Here is a 22,406-nt window from a genome sequence, read left to right as displayed (position 1 = left end):
CTCAAAGTAGTAAAATGGTTTTATGGATGATAACTCAAGAATTCTTACGCCTAGGATCATGAAACTTCATAGGTACATTGATCATGACTGGCAGATGGCCCCTATTGATTTTCAGGTCACAAGGTGAAAGGTCAAGGTCACAGTGACTCGAAATAGTAAAATGGTTTCCGGATGATAACTCAAGAATGCTAAGGCCTAGGATCATGAAACTTCATAGGTACATTGATCATGACTGGCAGATGACCCCTATTGATTTTCAGGTCACTAAGTGAAAGGTCAAGGTCACAGTGACTCGAAATAGTAAAAAGGTTTCCTGATGATAACTCAAGAATGCTTACGCCTAGGATCATGAAACTTCAAAGGAACATTGATCATGACTGGCAGATGACCCCTATCGATTTTCAGGTCACTAGGTCAAAGATCAAGGTCACAGTGACTCAAAGTAGTAAAATGGTTTTATGGATGATAACTCAAGAATTCTTACGCCTAGGATCATGAAACTTCATAGGTACATTGATCATGACTGGCAGATAACCCCTAATTATTTTCAGGTCACTAGGTCAAAGGTCAAGGTCACAGTGACTTGAAACAGTAAAATGGTTTCCTGATGATAGCTCAAGAATGCTAAGGCCTAGGATAATTAAACTTCATAGGTACATTGATCATGACTGGCAGATGACCCCTATTGATTTTCAGGTCACTAGGTCAAAGGTCAGGGTCACAGTGACAAAAAAACGTATTCACTCAATGGCTGTCACTACAACTGACAGCCCATATGGGGTGCATGCATGTTTAACAAACAGCCATTGTTTTTTATTTTATTTTTTTCCTTTTTATATTTGCTCACCTGAGCACAACGTGCTCATGGTGAGGTTTTGTGATCACCTTTTGTCCGGCGTCCGGCATCCGGCGTCACCATTTGCCTTGTTAACACTCTAGAGGCCACATTTATTGTCCAATCTTCATGAAATTTGGTCAGAAAATTGGTCTCAATGATATCTTGGATGAGTTCGAAAATGGTTACGTTTGCTTGAGAAACATAGCTTCCAAGGGGCGGGGCATTTTTGGCTATATATGGCTATAGTCAAACCTTGTTAACACTCTAGAGGCCACATTTATTTTCCGATCTTCATGATACTTGCTCAGAAAATTTTTCCCAATGATATCTTGGATGAGTTCAAAAATGGTAACCTTTGCTTGAAAAACATGGATGCAAAGGGGCGGAGCATTTTTCCTTATATGGCTGTATATAGCTATAGTAAAATTTTGTTAACACTCCAGAGGCCACATTTTTTGTCCAATCTTCATGAAACTTGGTCGGAAGATTCATCCCAATAATATCTTGTACGAGTTCGAAAATGATGCGGGTTGGTTGAAAAACATGGCCGCCAGGGGGTGGGGCATTTTTCCTAATATGGCTATTGTAAAACCTTGTTAACACTCTAGAGGACACATTTATTGTCCAATCTTCATGAAATATGGTCATAAGTGTCTTATTGATATCTTGGATGAGTTCGAAAATGGTTACGTTTGCTTGAAAAACATGGCTGCCAAGGGGCGAGGCATTTTTCCTTACATGGCTATATATGGCTATTGTAAAATCTTGTTTACACTCTAGAGGCCACATTTATAGTTCTTCATGAAACTCGGTCAGAAGATTCACCCAGTAATATCTTTAACGAGTTAAAAAATGATGCCGGTTGGTTAAAAAACATGGCCACCACAGGGGCGGGGCATTTTTCCTTATATGGCTATAGTATAACCTTGTTAACACTCTAGAGGTCACATTTATTTTCCGATCATCATGAAACTTGGTCAGAAGATTCATCCCAATAATATCTTGGATGAGTTCGAAAATAATTTTGGTTGCTTTAAAAACATGGCCACCAGGGGCGTGGCATTTTTCCTTATATGGCTATATATGGCTTTTGTAAAATCTTGTTAACACTTTAGAGGCCACATTTATTGTCCGATCTTCATGAAACTTGGTCAGAAGATTCATCCTGATAATATCTTGGACGAGTTCAAAAATTATGCCAGTTGGTTGAAAAACATGGCTGCCATGGGGCGGGGCATTTTTCCTTATATGGTTAAAGTAAAACCTTGTTAACACTCTAGAGGCCACATTTATTTTCCGATCTTCATAAAACTTGGTCAGAAGATTTGTCCCAATACTATCTTGTTATCTCAGGTGAGTGACTTTGGGTCTTTCAGGCCCTCTTGTTTTTGAAAGATCGTCTAATAAATGACCACGCCCCACATTATACCCCCATCTCAACCCCCCCCTACCGAATTAAAAAAGAATATTTTTTTCTTTGAAACATGGTTAAAAAACAACAACAAATATTTATTTACTTTATTTTTGAAGGACCGTCCAAACTTCCCACCCAAGCTATTGCTATCAAACTTGAAATGAAATCTTATTAGTTTGTTTTATGTCTTTACAAATGTTCAATAGAGTTTGGAAAATAAACCTGAACTATTACCTTGACCTTATTGAATAATTTGAACAATTTCCCCATGATGGCTTACTTTATACTGTCAAGCACTCGAATAGTGGAGCGCACTGACCTCTGACAGCTCTTGTTTTTAACCACATTTCACTATGAATACTGAGGAGTCATACTCCACCAATATATAGTTCAAATTATTAACCCTTTGTTGAATTAACCATAAATTTTGTACACAATTTGGAAGATATCTTTTTTATGCCCCCCGGTAGGGTGTCATATAGCAGTTGAACTGTCCGTCAGTGTGTCAGTCAGTATGTCAGTTTGTCCGTCCGTCCGAAAACTTTAATGGCCATAACTTTTTCAATATTGAAGATAGCAACTTGATATTTGGCATGCATGTGCATCTCACGGTGCTGCACATTTTGAGTGGTGAAAGATGAAGGTCAAGGTCATCCTTCAAGGTCAAATGTCTAATATATGGCGTCTGTCCGTCCGTCCAAAAACTTTAACATTTGCCATAACTTTTTCACTATTGAAGATAGCAACTTGATATTTGGCATGCATGTGTATCTCATGGAGCTGAACATTTTGAGTGGTGGAAGTTCAAGGTCAAGGTCATCCTTCAAGGTCAAAGGTAAAAAATAAATAAAAAATAAACATTTTCAAAGCGGCGCAATAGGGAGCATTGTGTTTCTGACAGAAAAAATCTCTTGTTCTTTCTTTATTGACATAATTATAGCTATCAACTTGTTAGAAAATTGCAATGGTAATCATTAAAAAAAGAGGTAATATTTTGATTAACTGGGTACTTATTGACTTTTGAGTTGAGTAATCCAATAGAAGGGCATGAATGCCATTCATGTCACAAACTATATAGATATTAGTTATTAAGTGCAGATTAACTTTTTTTCAATACAATACACCAGATGAAGTTGAGTTTCATTCTGTCAAAAGTAATAGAAACAAATTGTTATTGGATCTTAACCCTTTCCCATTCAGAAGCAAAGTGAAAATGGCTATGTGCAAACAACATAAAACCAGAACAGCCTGCAAGTAACACGCAGTCTGTTCAGGTTTAATGCTGTTTGCTGCTCATCAGTATTTAAAGGTTTAAAATGAAGCCTTTAAAACTTGAATCAAGTAAGAAAGGTCTTCAATTAAATGTGACTTTGTAAGGGACTACAAATGCATCAAAATATGTATCTAAGTGGTAAAGGGTTATTAAGTGTGTTATGTAAGAAAGCTCAGTGGGCAGAGTAATGGATTAATTCAAACTGATTAAATCCTATACAATGCTGACACATGTTTTGGTGATATCTCTTCAGGTTCCGGGGAGATTGAACGGCTCTCGTTTCACACACGCTGTGGTACCAATGCAGCGGTTATCAACAACAGTCGCACAGCACATCGACCAAAGTAAGCATTCAAGCTGTTCTGTACAGCGAATCCCATTGGCTATTTGAAGTAACACATATACAAAAGGAAGATAACAATTTAATATGATGCTTTGTAACCCCCATTGATACCAAATCAACTAGGCAAAGTAAATTAGTACAAAATCCCTAGATTTGTTTAACAAGGAAACAGTAATATATAATATTCCTTCATGTTTTTTGGAAACCAAAACAGAAACACTACATGTAGTAAAGTTTCTATTTGTCAAAAGAGCCATGGAAAATAGACATTTTAATCTGACTTTTGTGAAATGATTTTTTTCATACATCATTATTAAGTTTTGTGTGTGGGTAATTGAAACACATACCACAATACCCTTTTATTAATATTTGTTTTAAAATATAGTTTTTATTCCCAAGTTTTCATTAATTGTTAACATAATGAAAATTCTAAATTGCTTTGCCTTTTCCCCTTCCCATTCTGAAGAAAAGTAAAAATGGTTTGTGCAACCAGCATAAAACCAGAACAGCCTGTGAGTAACTTTTCAGGCTGGTCAGTTTTTATGCTGTTTGCTGCTCATCACTATCTTATGGTTGCAAAAATGAAGCCTTTAAAACTTGAATCTATTAAGAAAGGTCTTTAATTTAATTTGATTTTTTAAGGGACTACAAACAAGTTAAAATGCATATCTGAGTGGTATTGAGTTAGACCCAACTGCACAGAGTACACGATGATTTAACACGATGGAAACATGTTTCAGTACTATAGATGACTTTAACAATGGTGTGGTGCTCACCATACAGACATTACGCCCCAACAAGGTGTGAATATCATGAGATAAACATTCCTTGTTGGTTTTTTCTTAAACCAAGCAAATTAAACCAAACTATTTAACCCATTCGTGCCAACGTCTAGAAAAAAGGTCTTGGCAAACAGCATAGACCCAGATGAGACGCCGCATGATGCGGCGTCTCATCTGGGTCTGCGCTGTTTGCTTAAAGGAATTTCTGTAAGAAATATTCTAAATATAGAAATAAATATACTAGACATTCCTAATTTTGGAAATGAATTGATGCAATTTAGAAGGATGGGAGTGTCCACTAGGCATAAATGGGTTAAGCACATTTGTAATGCCTTTCAGCGCTATCGATGACTTCAACAACGGTGTCGTGCTCACCTCACGGACGCTGCGCCCGAACGAGTTGTTCGAGGTGCGCCTGGACAGCATGGTGGAGAAGTGGGCGGGATCTATAGAGATTGGGCTCACGCTGCACAGCCCAGAGAGTCTGGAGTTTCCGTCAACGATGACCAACGTGCGGTCTGGCACCTGGATGATGACGGGCAACGGAGTCATGTACAATGGCACCACTGTGATGGACGACTATGGGCAGAATCTGGACCGGCTCAAGGTCAGGACTTACCCTTTCATTTGCCAAATAAGCTTACAAATTACCTAATTTGGCCAAACAATTTGGCTACATCTTGTTCTTCATTAATCCTCAGTAAACCTCATAATAACTGCTTATTATAAATGAAAATACTTACTGTTGACATACAATTTTTAGCCTGGGAAGTCCTGATGGTATCTGCTTGTTTTTCAACCTAGTGAATAAGCATTTTAAATTGAACGATGACAAAAAATATTCAGAATTGGTTTTGTTAAGTTTGATTTGATTGGATTGTAAACTTTAGAAACAGCACCATGTACAACTACTTTACGGTGATGGACGACTATGGGTAGAATCTGGCCTTGCTGCTTGATGTTCAGCCTATTCTAGCAATTTGCAATGAATACATTTTTGTGCCATAAGCGTTTGAACAATACTTTCAGGGTTCCCAGCCAACCTGGAAATCAGGGAAAACCCGGAAAAAGACTTTCACTTTTTCCAGTCAGAGAAAAATCAGGGAATTTGGGAAAAGTTCCTGAATCATGGAAAAATCCGGGAATTTTGTTTGGTCAGACTTTCCCGACTTGTGTCGAGAAGTCCATACAATTAAAACAGCAAATAGATTCCTCTGCATGACTATGGTGGCTTTGTAGTATACATGTAGCTTAGTTATGTCTGCAACTGCTATTTATTGAGAGTGTCTAAAACAAGAAATAGGTCGAAATTATAATCCTGGAATTTTATTTTCCATAAGGGAAAAATCAGGGAATTTTGTTCATACAAAAAGCTGGGAACCCTGACTTTGAGAAATCTAGTAGCCAGAATTTTGTGAAATCTGTGTACACAGTGTATTTACTTCAATTAATCTTTTAGTTACACCCTGAACTTATGACATGAATTTGAACACTTTTATACTGAGTTATGTATTTCAATTCATCTGAAAACTACGTGAATTGTAACATTTGCCCCTCAAATCGTGTTTTTTCATTATTGATAATTGATAGTATCCAGAATTGAACTGGTGAGACCAAAAGATGCAGAAACATGTTATGACTTGGACATAAAAAAGGTGAACATTTTGAAATGTGTAAAGGTTAATTGTTAATTAGGCTCTTTTGCATCAGGGACGACACTTTCCAATTTGGATTATTGAAAAGAACAAACTCCCTTTAAATGAAAATTTCAATAAAGCATAAAGTTTTCTACCGTCCCCAGGTTGGAGACCGTGTGGGTGTGATACGCAAAGAGACGGGGACAGTGCACTTCTTTGTGAATGGTGTGGACATGGGGGCTGCGGCAAACAATGTGCCAGAGAAGGTTTATGGGGTGGTGGACCTTTATGGACAGGCAGCCCAGGCAACCATCATTGACATCTCAGGTATGCCTCTGTCAGAGCCAAGGCCACCATCATTGACAACACAGGTATGCCTCTGTCAGGGCCCAGGCCACCATCATTGACATCTCAGGTATGCCTCTGTCAGGGCCCAGGCCACCATCATTAACAACTCAGGTATGCCTCTGTCAGGGCCGAGGCCACCATCATTGACATCTCAGGTATGCCTCTGTCAGGACCGAGGCCACCATCATTGACAACTCAGGTATGCCTCTGTCAGGACCTAGACCACCGTAATTGACATCTCAGGTATGCCTCTGTCAGGGCCGAGGCCACCATCATTGACATCTCAGGTATGCCTCTGTCAGGACCTAGGCCACCATAATTGACATCTCAGGTATGCCTCTGTCAGGACCTAGACCACCATAATTGACATCTCAGGTATGCCTCTGTTAGGGCACAGGCCACCATCATTGACATCTCAGGTATGCCACTGTTAGGGCCTAGGCCACCATGATTTACATCTCAGGTATGCCCCTGTCAGGACCCAGGTCACCATCATTGACATCTCAGGCATGCCTCTATCAGGACCAAGGCCACCATCATTGACAACACTCTGATTGCCTCTATCAGAGCCAATGTCACCATCATTGACATCTCAGGTATGCCTCTGTCAGGGCCCAGGCCACCATGATTTACATCTCAGCTATGCCTCTGTCAGGGCCCAGGCCACCATCATTGACATCTCAGGTATGCCTCTGTCAGGGCCCAGGCCACCATCATTAACATCTCAGGTATGCCTCTGTCAGGGCCGAGGCCACCATCATTGACAACTCAGGTATGCCTCTGTCAGGACCTAGACCACCATAATTGACATCTCAGGTATGCCTCTGTCAGGGCGGAGGCCACCATCATTGACACCTCAGGTATGCCTCTGTCAGGACCTAGGCCACCATAATTGACATCTCAGGTATGCCTCTGTTAGGGCACAGGCCACCATGATTGACATCTCAGGTATGCCTCTGTTAGGGCCTAGGCCACCATGATTGACATCTCAGGTATGCCCCTGTCAGGGCCCAGGTCACCATCATTGACATCTCAGGTATGCCTCTGTCAGGGCCTAGGCCACCATGATTGACATCTCAGGTATGCCCCTGTCAGGACCCAGGTCACCATCATTGACATCTCAGGCATGCCTCTATCAGGACCAAGGCCACCATCATTGACAACACTCTGATTGCCTCTATCAGAGCCAATGTCACCATAATTGACATCTCAGGTATGCCTCTGTCAGGGCCCAGGCTACCATCATTGACATCTCAGGTATGCCTCTGTCAGGGCCCAGGCCACCATCATTGACATCTTAGGTATGCCTCTGTCAGGGCCCAGCCACCATCATTGACATCTCAGGTATCAAAACCCCAGCCATAAAGTATTTTATGAAGCAACTTAATGAAGAATACAAATGTGTTGAAATCCATTAAACAAAGTTTTTATTCAAAAGTATTCCATTGATATTTTGATACATGTAAGTGACATGCAGGTATTTCTCACTTTTGCTTTGTGGATGTTTAAACTCCAGCCCACACATATTTAATAAAACTACTAAATCATACCGATGAAAATAAGAAGTGCTCAAATCAATTCAATACTCAGTATTTATAAATATTTATTCATTTATTCATACATTACATGGTTAAATATAGTTTTGACTAAAAAGAAAATTTCTGTTTGTTTTCATGTGATTTAAGCATATTTCGATAAAAATGGTCTTTCAATAAGCTTCTTGGTTTTCATGATGCATTTTCACTTTTATACATAATAGAAGGGTTAGTGAGTGATGGTCCAATATGTTAAAAGTTTTTCTCTTAATTAACATTCTCAATAAAGTATTATCATCAAGCCACCAAATTAACAGAACAATAACTCTTCAAATATTGGAATTATTGCCTGTGTATTAAGGATCTACTTGATTAACACATATCTTGTTGGAAATAATTCATTGCAAAACATTAAATTTAATGGTACATTTTCTTGTATCTTTACAAATCTGGGGGGCAGAACCTTTATGATCCGTTTTGCGTCTTCCACAGTCATACAAATTAACAGTTTGACTAAAAGAAACCCCTAATTCTTTAATATTTGTCTTTTTTTGCAAAAAATTGTGCAAGCCCGTCTTTTTATTATTTATTTTAATCTGGGCAAGCATGTTTGAACCTTTTTGGTTCAGTGCAACAGACTTATGATAATTTCAATCATGTCTTCTTGTGACAATTTTAATCCAGTTTTTCATGCTGATTTAAATTATTTCTTTCATTTCCAGATTCTTTGAGCACGCCAGATACAGATTTCTCGAGCCTCGGAGACTCTGAGCACCTGCTGTTCCATCCAATGCACGGAACAAATTCCGCAATTACAAACAGCGGTCGTACGGCGATACGCCCCAATGCCACTGGGGAGTTTAACGATGCCATCGTCATGAGCAACCGACCCCTCAAGGATAACGAGCTGTTTGAGGTGATCATTGAACGAATGGTGGACCGATGGTCGGGCTCTATTGAAGCAGGTAACATTCAGATAGTGGAGGTTAACCCAGATTTAGTGTTTGTTATCCAGATATTTTTGTGTGAATCAGAGCTTATATTTTTCCTTTTGCTGAGTTAGCCATTTCAAAGAGAAAATCCTGTTTGGTTACAGACTTTTCTTCATTTAGTCATAAGAAATTTCTAGAATTAGAAAAAATGTTTGCATAATATAGTACATTTTGCTTAAGAAATGTTAAGCTTGGGTGAGCACTTTGGAATTATTTTCTTATAAACTCTTAATTTTTTATTTGATATATATATGTCTATATCTAATTGGTTCATAATCATATTGATTTTTTTGTGGAAAGATGTTTGAATGTATCAGGGGTCGGCCTAGGGTAAAAGTTTAGGGAGAAGTTACTTTTCTCTTGACTGTAAGTCAGAAAAAATCAAAGAGAAGTCATGTTTTTTGTAATATCTAATATATCTTATAATTAGTTGCATTATTTTACCATTTGACACCACTGAATATAAAATGTACATTGTGAATCGTACTATTTCAATTTGCTTTATCATTTATTAAATCAACAATTAAGTAGAAAGAAAACAACAAAATAAACAACTCACTGAAAGCATTCAAGTGTGCATGAAAGTGTTTAATATATTTACATTCACACACCACACGCCCACACATAATTTTTTTTCTCTTATTTTGGCGGTGAGGGTGGGGGTATAATTTGGTATTATATATTTAATATTTAGTTTTCTTTTTTTATACAAAACATTGTAATTACCTTGCAATTATATTTCTAATTGAAAAAAAAAACCAGTCAAATACATACTAGTATTTGACAATCACAACACTGTTACAAAATTACATCAATTACCGGTACAATTACACCTATGCCTAAAATAACTGCAAGTGGTTATTTACATCTTTCAATTACATGTATGCGGGTCTTTGATGTGAATGCCATGTTGGAGCCAGTTTCTAGGGAGTTCAAGATGTAAAATTTGTAACATTATCAGCAAGTGGCCATTTCAAAAGGCATTTATCAGTACTACATTACCGGAAGCATTAAAGATTCAGTTTCATAGAGAATGGCATTTGTGAAAACTATCGACAATTTGACTGCATTAGATTAATAGGATTTTCAACTGTTGTGAGGAAATAAATTGTGTTTGTTGTATTTTTTTATGGGAGGTTTGCATTACAGGTTTTGTTTGTTAATGGATTGACTTGAATATAAAGGTGCAATGAATTTCTCTGAGCTTTAAAAAATGCAACATCAGTCTTTTTTTTGCGAAATTTTCGTTCAAGTCATTGACTTGGCCGACCCCTTAAAGTATGTACTTATAGTTGGCACATCATGTTAGGATATTGTGAGCAGAGAAATGGTAGTGTATGGTTGAAAGGCTATTTTTTCATATAGCTTTATAAAGTTAGAAGAATCATATTTAATATAGTAAACAACAAGATATCTTAGTGAACTCAAAAAAAAACTGTCCATATTTGATTTTGCTGCTTACATTGTTTGGTCATATGTGCACAAAATGCCTTCAGGGCAAAATGTTTTACAGCTTTGCGCATTTGTGTTGGTAAAGACTGTCTATTTCTGCTTCAGAAATCACTCAAGGGATGTTTATTGCAGGTGTTACTACTATAAAACCTGAGGATCTTGACTTCCCTAATACTATGACCGATATCGAATATGACACCTGGATGTTGAGGTAAGAAAAAGCTTCTGTAGTTGTGCCTGCGTATGCTGAACGTTTGGATTGTGTTTTTTTTTCAACAAATTCATTTTTGTTTCAATAAGGCCCAACATTTAATTCATCTCAAATCTAGCTCTATAAGTTAAATCTTAGTGAATATAACATTAATATCACTTTATTCTCAATAAACAGTATTTGTAAGCAAAAATAAAATTTCCCAAATTAAATCAAAATGACGCGAATATTCCCAATGCAAAGGGAACCAGCCCCATTCCCAAAATGGTGAAAAAACGCACCAATCTGTATGTGTCAACAGAGTAACGCAGCAATCTGTATGTCTCAACAGAGTGGGGTCAATAAGCCATGGCTCTTTTCCATCTGTCAGTACCTATGTAAGTCTGTAGGTCCCAAATCTTGTGTTTTCAACTTCTCTTGAACTAATGGTAGGATTTTGCTCAAACTTTTAATTCTCCCAAAATATGCCAAACTTTTCTAATAAACTCAATTATTGGTTTATTATACAGCGAATTAATTCCATAGAATTTTACATTATACAATTTTTAGAAAGCAGTTAACATGCACTTTTAAATAATTGGTAAACTGTTATTTATAATGATATGAATACTGTCTAATTACTCCCAATGTCATATAGCGTGTATAGCGCTTTTTTTCCAAATCAAAAAGGCACAGGCTGTAACATAAAAAGCGAAAACAATCACTGGCTAACATACCACTTGTCCTTTTCAGTGGTTCAGCCATTATGCAGGACGGGTCCACTATACGTAATGGCTACCCCCTGGACCTGGACCAGGTATCTGTGGGCTGCCGTATCGGTATGATGCGATGCTCCGATAGGACCTTACACTACTACCTGAATGGCATTGACCAGGGAGTGGCCTGCTCTAACATACCGCCAGGTACGGTGAAATATATTGGGGTCCTTGTTTTGTCATTAATCAACTGACGATTTTTAGCAAAACTGGTGTTCATTATTATCCCCACCCAGAGTCGGAGAGATAGGGTTTTGGTGTTTTCAGCCGGTCCATCCTTCTGTCACAAACTTGTCAGGGCTTTATCTCAGATACTACATAAGGTTTCTCAGATACTACATAAGGTTTCAAAATTAAACTTCATAAGTGTATAGATATGAAAATTGCCCTGCTCAGGAACCATAACCCTAGGCTGCACTTTCTGAAATAAACGTTTTTACCCTTTGTTGTTTTTGTATGATGTAACTTTTCAGGGCTATATCTCAGATATGCTACAAGATTTCAACATGAAACTTTATCGGTGTATAGATACCTATGAGGAGAAGTGCAGTGAACAAGAACCATAACCCCACACTTTCTTAATGAAGAGTTATTGCCCTATTGTGTTTTTGTAGGATGTAGCTACAGATAATCTGAAAAGGCACAACAGCCTTTTCCATTTGTTCTGCACCCATCAATAAACACAATTTATTTGGTGGAGGATATCAATTCAATGAATTTGCTCATGTTCATATTATTATTATTCCCCGCCAAAAGCAGAGGGATAAAGAATTGGCTTTGTACGTCGGTCCGTCCTTTTGTCTGTCACAAAACTTTTTAGGGCTATGTCTCGGAAATTATATAAGATATCAACATGAAACTTCATAGGTGTATAGATATAAATAAGGAGAAGTGCCATGCACAAGAACCAAAGCCTTACACTTTTTTTAATAATATTTTTTGCCCTTTGTTTTTTATGCGCCCAGATCGATAGATCGGGGGTATGTTGTTTTTGGCCTGTCTGCTGTCATTCTGTCCCAAAACTTTAATATTTCAGTAAAGTTTTGCAATAACTTTTGAAATATTTAACATAGCAACTTCATATTTGGCATGCATGTGTATCTCATGGAGCTGCACATTTTGAGTGGTGAAAGGTCAAGGTCAAGGTCATCCTTCGAGGTCAAAGGTCAAAAATTTAAAACTTTAATATAGTAAAGTTTTGCAATAACTTGAAATATTGAACATAGCAACTTGATATTTGGCATGCATGTGTATCTCATGGAGCTGCACATTTTGAGCGGTGAAAGGTCAAGGTCATCCTTCAAGGTCAAAGGTCGAAAATTTAAAACTTTAATATAGTAAAGTTTTGCAATAACTTTTGAAATATTGAACATAGCAACTTGATATTTGGCATGCATGTGTATCTCATGAAGCTGCACATTTTGAGTGGTGAAAGGTCAAGGTCATCCTTCAAGGTCAAAGGTCGAAAATTTAAAACTTTAATAAAGTAAAGTTTTGCAATAACTTTTGAAATATTGGACATAGCAACTTGATATTTGGCATGCATGTGTATCTCATGGAGCTGCACATTATGAGTGGTGAAAGGTCAAGGTCATCCTTCAAGGTCAAAGGTAAAAAAAAAAAGGCGCAAAAGGGTGCATTGTGTTTCTGACAAACACATCTCTTGTTTGTATGATGATTTTTTTCAAAGCTATATCTCAGATACCATGCAAGATTTCAACATGAAACTTCATGGATGTATTGATCTTAATGAGAAGTGACATGCTTAAGAACCATATTCCTTCACTTTCTTAAATAAGAGTTATGATACAAAATGTCATGGTTGTGTAGAAATCAATGGGAAGAAGTGCATGCACAAGAACCATAACCCTGCACTTTCTTTACTAAGAGTTATTGCCCTTTTGTGGTTTTTGTATGATGTAACTTTTCAAAGCTTTATGTCAGATACGCTTAAATATTTCAAACTTCATGGGTGTATAGATATTAATCAGGAGAATTGCAGTTCATAAAAACAATTACCCTACACTTAATTACCTATTAATTATTATCTTACACTTAATGCATGATTAAACTGTATATCAAAGGGTTTGCAACAATCCATAAACAAAGTTTATTTGACAGGGTATATCAATTCAACAAATTTGCCTGTTATCACCAAAGTTTAGTCCCTTTTTCAAGTTCAAAATATTTATGAGGGGTATATAAATTTGTATTGTCTTAAGTTTAAACTTAACGTATTAATTTTTTTCAGCATTGTCAACAGGAATATTAAGACTTTTTATTGAATAATGGAGTGTTCAAAATAAACTTGAAAGCAACTTGTATACAGATTAAAATCCAATGGTTCTCTTGGTGTATTATTTCTGACATGCATTTTATGAGAGGTCATATGTCTTGAAATGATTATTAGTTGCTATTTTATGGGTTGTGTTTAAGGCATCGTAACTTCTGAACAATTCTTGCAATTTTTTGTGCAGTTTTCTGCAAAAACAAGTCTTAGCAAAGGATTGTTCATTTCCCTTCTTTGAAAAGTTTTCCTTTTTAAGCCCAAATCAAAGTTTTCACGTTATGGTTTTGGAGTGTATATGGTTACCCCACAGAGACTCGGAAGCACATGTTTTATCCCCACTATGTGAGCAATCTTATTATCCACTCCAAAGACACTAAGTACTGGTTCTTACCAGGAAACAGACTTAAGGACGTTTTTAAAAAATTGCTTTAATTTTAAATGTGCTTAAATATAAGTTTTTACTATAATTAATATTTTTGTTCTACACATCTCCAAGTGGTGAAAAAAAGCCTTTAATGTTAAAAGTAAAACACCAGGTGATTTTGTATAAATATATGGTATAATGTATTGTCAGGTGTATACGCAGTGGTAGACCTGTACGGCCAGTGTGGACAGGTGTCCATAACTAACGGGTCCGGGGTGGTGCCCACAGATAACAACGCTATCAATCAGTCCAGGCTGGAACAAGCTGTCAGTAACTCACCCATAGGAGCAGGTCTTGTACAGTCTTCATTAAGCTTTTTATGTCCCCTACCACTATAGTGGGGGACATATTGTTTTTGCCCTGTCTGTTGGTTGGGTGGTTTGTTTGTTTGTTTGTTTGTTTGTTTGCTCCAACTTTAACATTTTGCCATAACTTTTGTTATATTGAAGATAGCAACTTCATATTTGGCATGCATGTGTATCTCATTGAGCTGCACATTTTGTGTGGTGAAAGGTCAAGGTCATCCTTCAAGGTCAAAGGGAAGTAATAAGCATCAAAGGGAGATAATTATCTGAACCTGACAAATGATTAAAAAAATACAATAAATCAAAGCGGCGCAGAAGGGGACATAGCGTTTCTGACAAACACATTTCTTGTTGTTTTTGCTGCTGTTGGTTGCCAATACCTGTTGATTTTAGAAATTAAATGTTAATAAAAATCTATAAATAGAATTAAGAAGTTGTATTATTGTTACTTGTGAATGTATGATTGTTACTTGTGAATGTTAATTGTGGATGTATATTTTTTGTATGGTATTATAAAGGTTAAATTAAGTGTTAACATGTTAGCTGATTCCCCTTTTTTAAAGCGTACATGTATATGTTGTTGTAAAAGTCATGCTAAGTCTTTTAATGACCTATTAGTTGTTGATTAAAAACTCTTTGTGGCACCTACTGTAACATGTATCGAAAACATATATTTTCAAGTGATTTTCATGCTGCCATTGAATCAGTTGCGAATATTGCTTGCATTTGTTCAACAGCAAGAGGGGACCTGGGGCAATTCTTATTAAACATTGTAGGAAAAATTTAAGTTAAATGCAATTTGTGAAGATGTATAATCGCCAAGCACAAACCTCAATCATTACTGTAGATTCAATCATTTTAGTTGACTTACAATTTTTGGATTCCTAAAATCTGGCATTTTTGTTTGATCTTAAATTTGTGGGTTTTTTATTATGTATGATATAAGACTTTGTGCTTGAATGTTTGTTGGACATTTGATGTTTGCTTCGATTATCTAAGAACGTTAGTGTCAGGCCAATAATATTGCTTTAACAGTAGTTAATTGGAGTAATTTTCTTCACTTTCTTTGAATCTTCTTTGCCCTTCACTTCAACGACATATTGAGGATAAACCAATATTTGTTTCGAGCTAAATGTTCGGATTTTTTTTTTTTTACTAAAATATCCTTGATAAGAAATGGGCCCAGATTGTTTCACGCTATTTGGGTGTTTGGTATTCCTTTCAGAAGTGAGCCATCGGTTCAGCAAGTGTTGCGGCAAGAGCATCCAGCTGTCAGGTAGCAACTGTGTAGCCACACGGTCCAACACGTTTGACAACGGGATTTTGTTCAGCTCCGATCCACTTAAAAAAGATGAGATTTTCGAAATAAAAATTGATAGACTTTCCAAGCAGTGGGCAGGAGGGTTAAAAATTGGTTTGACCTGTCTAGCGATATCGGATTCTACGCCTATCTCATCTGTGCCAGCTTCAGTGTTTGAAATGAACTCAAAACCCTCCTGGGTAGTGTGCGGGGTCCCATGTGATGAAGTCCAACCAGATAATTAAAGAGAATTATGCACCATCTTTGGAAAGACTAGAGGTAAAGTTTTTGTCGTATTATGAATTTCAGCTCCTTATATTGCCAATATGGCTTATTTCTCTCATTGAAAAGCATGAATTCCCTGTAAATGATGCTGGAAGAGATGAAGTATGATACTTTTTACGTATTATATAATATTTATCTTGAATTTTATCAAAGGACCCTAGATAATGATAAAAACTTTATCATAGTCTTGACATTTATAATATCAAACATACAACTGCATAGACCCAAGCAAATTAAGATAATACGTTACTTCATAACCTTCTTGCCAGTGTTTAACCCTTTGCATGCTGGGAAATTTGTAGTCTGCTAAATTGTTGTCTGCTGAATTTCTAAAATTAGCATTTTCTTTTTTTTCAAAGAATGCTATCAGAATAGCAAACAGTTTAGATCCTGATGAGACACCACGTTCTGTGGCGTCTCATCTGGACCCAAACTGTTTGCAAAGGCCTTTATAATTCGGTTCCAGCGCTGAAAGGGTTAAAAATAATATAACCAACATGAAACTGACTACATGGTATTCCAGGAAATTTTGTTGGCATTGTACCAGTGCCTGTCATAAATAATGGGCCGTGCTCTGTGAAAAAGGGGTTTCATGCTTGTGCGTAAAGTCAGCACAGGCTAATCAGGGATGGCACTTTCCGCTTTTATGATATTTTTTGTTTCAAGAAAGTGTCGTCCCTGATTAGCCTGTGCTATTAAGGCCAATCTGGCTAATCTGCGACGAAACTTGACGCACATGCATGAAACTACTGTTTTCACAGATCACAGCTCAAATGTGTAACCTCTCTGTGATGTTTAGCGGTGCTGTAATGTAAGTAGGCATAGTACTGATGTCCTGTTTTTGTTACTTTATCATTTTATGCCACTACAGGTTGGAAACAAAATAGGTATCCGACGCAGTCAGGATGGAGCTATGCATGTCTATTTGAACGGCGAAAATCTTGGCATAGCTGCTTCCAATATCCCACGGGTCAGTTCATTTATGTCAGTCTATAGAGAAATAAATAAGAGAAAAAACTTATTCTTAGATCTTAAAAAAAACTTTAAAAAATGATTGTTTGATGATTGGTTAACGGTAAAAAAAATATTCATAAAGTGAAAGTCTGTTGTTCTTTATACTTAAGTCTAAGAATGGGTTGGTGAATAGGGTCCCTGAACACTAACATAGCTGTTTATTTCTCCCACCTAGAATGTGTTTGCTGTGATAGACCTGTTTGGAATGGTGGAATCAGTGTCCGTGGTAAGCAGTAGTGTCCTGGCCAACGACAGCGCAACCACCTCACCCTCAGTAGAGTCAGAGACTGGACAATACATCGTCAAGGTCGGCTGTTAATAGGTCTCAGCCTGGTGTAACATATGTTTTATCACACTTTCTGAAAAAACTAGATTTTTGCTTAGAAGAGACTTTCTTGAAGCAAAAAATATCATAAAAGGGGAAAGTGTCGCCCTGATTAGCCTGTGCTGACAGCATAGCTAATCTGAGATGACACTTTACAGAGCGCGGCCCAACTATTTAATTAAACCTTTTGCCTTAGTCAGAGTTAGAATCTAGGTCCTTTTTGTTTGTTTGTAAATATTTATTTCCTTTTTTATACGCCCGTATAAAATACGGGACGTATTATGTGAAACCCCTTGGCGGGCGGGCGGGCGGCGGGCGGGCGGCGGGCGGAAGGCATCACTTTGTCCGGACTCTAATTCAAATTGTATTCATCCGATCTTCACCAAACTTGGTCAGCAGTTGCATCTAGTTGATATCTAGGCCAAGTTCGAATATGGGTCATGCCGGGTCAAAAACTAGGTCATAGGGTCAATAAGTGCATTTTCAAAGGGGCCACTTTGTCCGGACTCTATTTCAAATTGTATTCATCCGATCTTCACCAAACTTGGTCAGCAGTTGCATCTAGTTGATATATAGGCCAAGTTCGAATATGGGTCATGCCGGGTCAAAAACTAGGTCATAGGGTCAATTAGTGCATTTTCAACGGCGCCACTTTGTCCGGACTCTAATTCAAATTGTATTCATCCGATCTTCACCAAACTTGGTCAGTAGTTGCATCTAGTTGATATCTAGGTCAAGTCCGAATATGGGTCATGCTGGGTCAAAAACTAGGTCAAAGGGTCAATTAGTGCATTTTACTTTGTCCGGACTCTAATTCAAATTGTATAAATCTTATCTTCACCAAACTTGGTCAGTAGTTGCATCTAGTTGATATCTAGGCCAAGTTCGAATATGGGTCATGCCAGGTAAAAAACTAGGTCATAGGGTCAATTAGTCCATTTTCAACAGCGCCACTTTGTCCGGACTCTTATTCAAATTGTATTCATCCGATCTTTACCAAACTTGGTCAGTAGTTGCATCTAGTTGATATCTAGGTCAAGTTCGAATATGGGTCATGTCGGGTCAAGAACTAGGTCATAGGGTCAATTAGTGCATTTTCAACGGCGCCACTTTGTCCGGACTCTAATTCAAATTGTATTCATCCGAAACTTTTAAACAACTTTTTATCCTGCGTCAAAGTGGTATGGGGGTATAAGTCACATTCAGTGACAAAGCTCTAGTTCAAGTTGAATTCACCAAACTTGGTCAGAGGTAGTATATAGATTATATATCAGTCAGGTCTGATTGGAGACATGCAACCGATTAACACATGCAATATTTTTATGCAATATTTTTATCCAGTTTTATTTTGCGATATTTTCATCGGGTTTATTTTTTTCGCGATTTTTGAAATTTTTTTTTGCTTATTTCCAAAACAAATACATCAATCATCAGTGTATCATCTCCAATGGCACACGAATCGGGCGTATATTGCTCCGTCATGCGGCGCTCTTGTTTTGGAATAGTGCACATTTATTTTAAAAATTGCCCTTTAGTCAATCTGGGAATAGGTCCCTTTTATAGCCAGGCCATGACTTCTTCAACCATTTATTGACAAATGTGTAGAGAGTACACTTGCATTATTGCAAATCTTAATCATAAGTATTAGAACTTAAGTGTTTGTTAATAGTCCGAGGACATTTTTTTTAAATAACAGATACATTTACATTACACAAAATTTCTTTCTTAATATTACTTGGTAATCATGTGCATTTCTTCTGCAGAGTCCAAAGAAGGAAGAAGAGGCTGAAAGTGGAAAATCTTTTGTATCAGAATTTCATGGTAACCATGGTAAAAATATACGGCTAAGCAACGGTAACCTAACGATAGAGCGGGTGGCCAGTTATAACCAGGCAGTGGCTGTCACGAACAAACCACTTATTAGGAACTATTTATTTAAGGTGAGTTTGAGGAATTGTCGTTTGTTTAAATTATTGATGTTATAAGGGTGTAGAGTCAATATCAGGGTTGAGTACAGATAAGTTTGTGTAGCAATGCCTGAACTAGGGCTTTTTTCCTTCTTGAGCAAGGGCCTTATATACCGGTAGGCCCCTTCCCCCAAGAGAAAGGTCCCTTCCTCTAACAGAATTTCTTTTAAGTGGTGAAATTTTCCCCAATTTTTCAGCTTACTTTGCAAAATGTCTTCCCCCTTTTCGGTTTTGTCGATAATATTTTGCCCAAAATGCAAGGCCAGGCCCTTTCCCTAAATCAAGAAAAAAGCCCTGCCTGAACACAGCATGTTCATGGTGAGCTTGTGTGATCTGTTTTTTAGTCTGTCATCAACATATGCCAAGTGAACACTTAAGAAGCCTCATTTATTGCCCAATCCTCATGAAAAGTTATCAGAATTTTTTTCCAATGATATCTCTGCCGAGCTCAAAAACTAGGTCTTTAGATCAAATTAAATGAATAGCTTGTGGAAACTCTAGAGGCCACTTTTATTGCCTAATCTTAATGAAACTTAGGTGCGTGGGGTATAGTACAGATGTGTGGGGTATAGTACAGATGTGTGGGGATGTAGTACAGATGTGTGGGGTATAGTACAGATGTGTGTGTGGGGAGGGGGGGCATGTTGAACAATTGTATAAATGATATCAAGGCCAGGATTTAAAATGGTTCCCATCCATTGAAAAATAAGGCTGCAAGGGAGCGGAGCAGTTTTACTTATATGACTATTGTGTAACATTATGAAGTCTCTACAGGTCACATATATTTCCCAATCTTCACGAAACTTGCTGAGGACATTTGTCCTAAAGATGTATTGACTGAGTGTGTATTAAGATGCATTTATGCTGTGTTTCATGAGGTCAAAAGTTGCTTATTGGTTTATATTAACCCTTTAAGCGCTGGAACCGAATTTTGAAGGCCTTTGCAAACAGTTTGGATCCAGATGAGACGCCACAGAACATGGCGTCTCATCAGGATCCAAACTGTTTGCTATTCTGATAGTATTCTTTGAAAAAAATCGAAGACAATGCTAATTTTAGAAATTCAGCTGACAACATTTTAGCAGACGACAAATTTCCCAGCATGCAAAGGGTTAAAGCCAAAGCTTGTAAACACTTTCAAGTTCACAATTATTGCCATTTTTAGCCTCAATATTATATCCATTAAGTTTAATACTTGGTCACCAGGGATAAAATACTAGGTCACTAGGTTAAATTAAAAAAAGAAGCTTTTGAACTTGTGGCCCCTTTTTTTCTAAATCTTCATGAAACTTGGTTAGAACATTGATCTCAATAATATTTTTAATGAGTTCGCAGCGGGATAACTTAGGTGAAAAATTATGTTTCTAGGTTTGATGAAAGAAAAGGCTTGTGAACACTCTAGAGGTCTCATTCATTGCCTTAATCTGCAGGGTACTTGTTAAGACCAATGTTCCCATTGATATTTGCGCTGCGTTTGAAACTTGTTCATGTGGAATAATAAACTAGGTAATAAGGTGAAATAAAGGAAAAAGTGAACACTCTAGAGGCCATATTTATCACCAAATCATCATGAAACTTATTTAGAACATGGTCAAAATATTTGTCCTAATTATTTCTAAAAAAGTTCATAACTGGGTCATGTGGTGTCAAAATCAAAAGTCACCAGGTCAAATTAAATAAAAAGCTGTTGAACACTCTTGAGTCACATTTATTGCCCACATTCATGAAACTTGATCTGACCATTTGTTCCCATGATTCCTCTGCTGATTGAGATATGATTCTAGTCCATTGAAAAACATGGCTACCATGAGGCAGGGCACTTTTCCTCATCGGCCTTCCATGTATCTGGTTATACTAAAGCAATCTGAACAATTTGTTCTAGAAATCTGATTTGTAACCCATCTATCATGAACCTTGCTAAGAATTAGAAAAAATGTGTTGCTATATCAGGACTGTGTTAAAAATGAATGAGGTTTGTTAAAAAAACAACATGGCTTCCAGGTGTTGGGTCAGTTTTATTGGGAAAGCTATTGAGCACTACTTGCTCAGAACAGTTCAGTTCCCTTGGGTTTCAGGTGAACGCCTTTAGGCTTTTGACCCTCTTGTTTGATTTTGTTTGTCTTCTGAACCAGGATTGAAAAACAAAAAATGTCATCCTCTAATGTCAAGACACTTTGGGGTGTTAACTGATTTTATCAAGATGCAAATACAATTCAGTTTATACAATGTAGGTTGAATGACAAAGGTATACAGTAAATTATTTGAAAATGATAGATATTGTGATTCTGTATTGACTAAGACATGCTATTATCTTGATACACCTGCATTGCTTGTATTTATTTATTCATGTTTACAATGATTAATATTTTAACCACTGGCTAACTTCACCATGGGTGTGTTGTCCATGGCCAGGCAGTCATAGACATACAGTTACCCAGTTTACCAATATGTTTGTATTCATGTCTGCAAATGGCTGTTCAGTCATGTGTTAACCGTGCGTTTTATATTGTTCAAAGTATGTTTTAACCTTCTGTTTTTACCTTTTTTTAATAGGTTTATAATATGTTTTGCTTATTTTTTATGCATTTTGTTCTGCAAATGATGCTAAATGTTGCATGATGGACCAGAAACAACTTGAGGAAATGACAAAAAGAATGTGTCACACATGTGGCTTGCAGTACATCATATCCTTAAATACTCAAATTTAAAGTATATTTCGCAAAATATTTCGTAAAATAATTTAAACCCACAAAATATCAGTATTCCTTATAGCAATAGCCAAAATTTCAATGCTAGATGTGGTATGGTAACATAGGTTTAACAAGATACAAAATGCTTGTTTTTATTTTTGTGTGCCTGCACAATATATTCCATTTTAATTTCCTGCAATGATATCTATTCATACGCCTAACTTGG

General features: G+C 37.1%; 1 protein-coding gene across 1 annotated transcript in view; it reads left to right on the top strand.

Moving 5' to 3' along the window:
• Nucleotides 1-22,406, top strand: part of LOC127841414 (neuralized-like protein 4) — a 69,070-nt gene that overhangs the window by 32,331 nt on the left and 14,333 nt on the right. The window contains 12 exon segments of the mRNA XM_052370232.1: nucleotides 3,779-3,869; nucleotides 4,990-5,257; nucleotides 6,452-6,614; nucleotides 8,893-9,135; nucleotides 10,720-10,825; nucleotides 11,558-11,727; nucleotides 14,445-14,585; nucleotides 15,825-16,105; nucleotides 16,107-16,178; nucleotides 17,056-17,154; nucleotides 17,374-17,505; nucleotides 19,287-19,463. Coding sequence (XP_052226192.1) covers nucleotides 3,779-3,869; nucleotides 4,990-5,257; nucleotides 6,452-6,614; nucleotides 8,893-9,135; nucleotides 10,720-10,825; nucleotides 11,558-11,727; nucleotides 14,445-14,585; nucleotides 15,825-16,105; nucleotides 16,107-16,178; nucleotides 17,056-17,154; nucleotides 17,374-17,505; nucleotides 19,287-19,463 — 1,943 coding nt within the window.

Source organism: Dreissena polymorpha, chromosome 8, assembly GCF_020536995.1.
Source record: "Dreissena polymorpha isolate Duluth1 chromosome 8, UMN_Dpol_1.0, whole genome shotgun sequence".
In the NCBI taxonomy this organism is placed as follows: domain Eukaryota; kingdom Metazoa; phylum Mollusca; class Bivalvia; order Myida; family Dreissenidae; genus Dreissena; species Dreissena polymorpha.
Note: the sequence above shows the minus strand (reverse complement) of the source record. Positions and strands in the feature narration are given on the sequence as shown.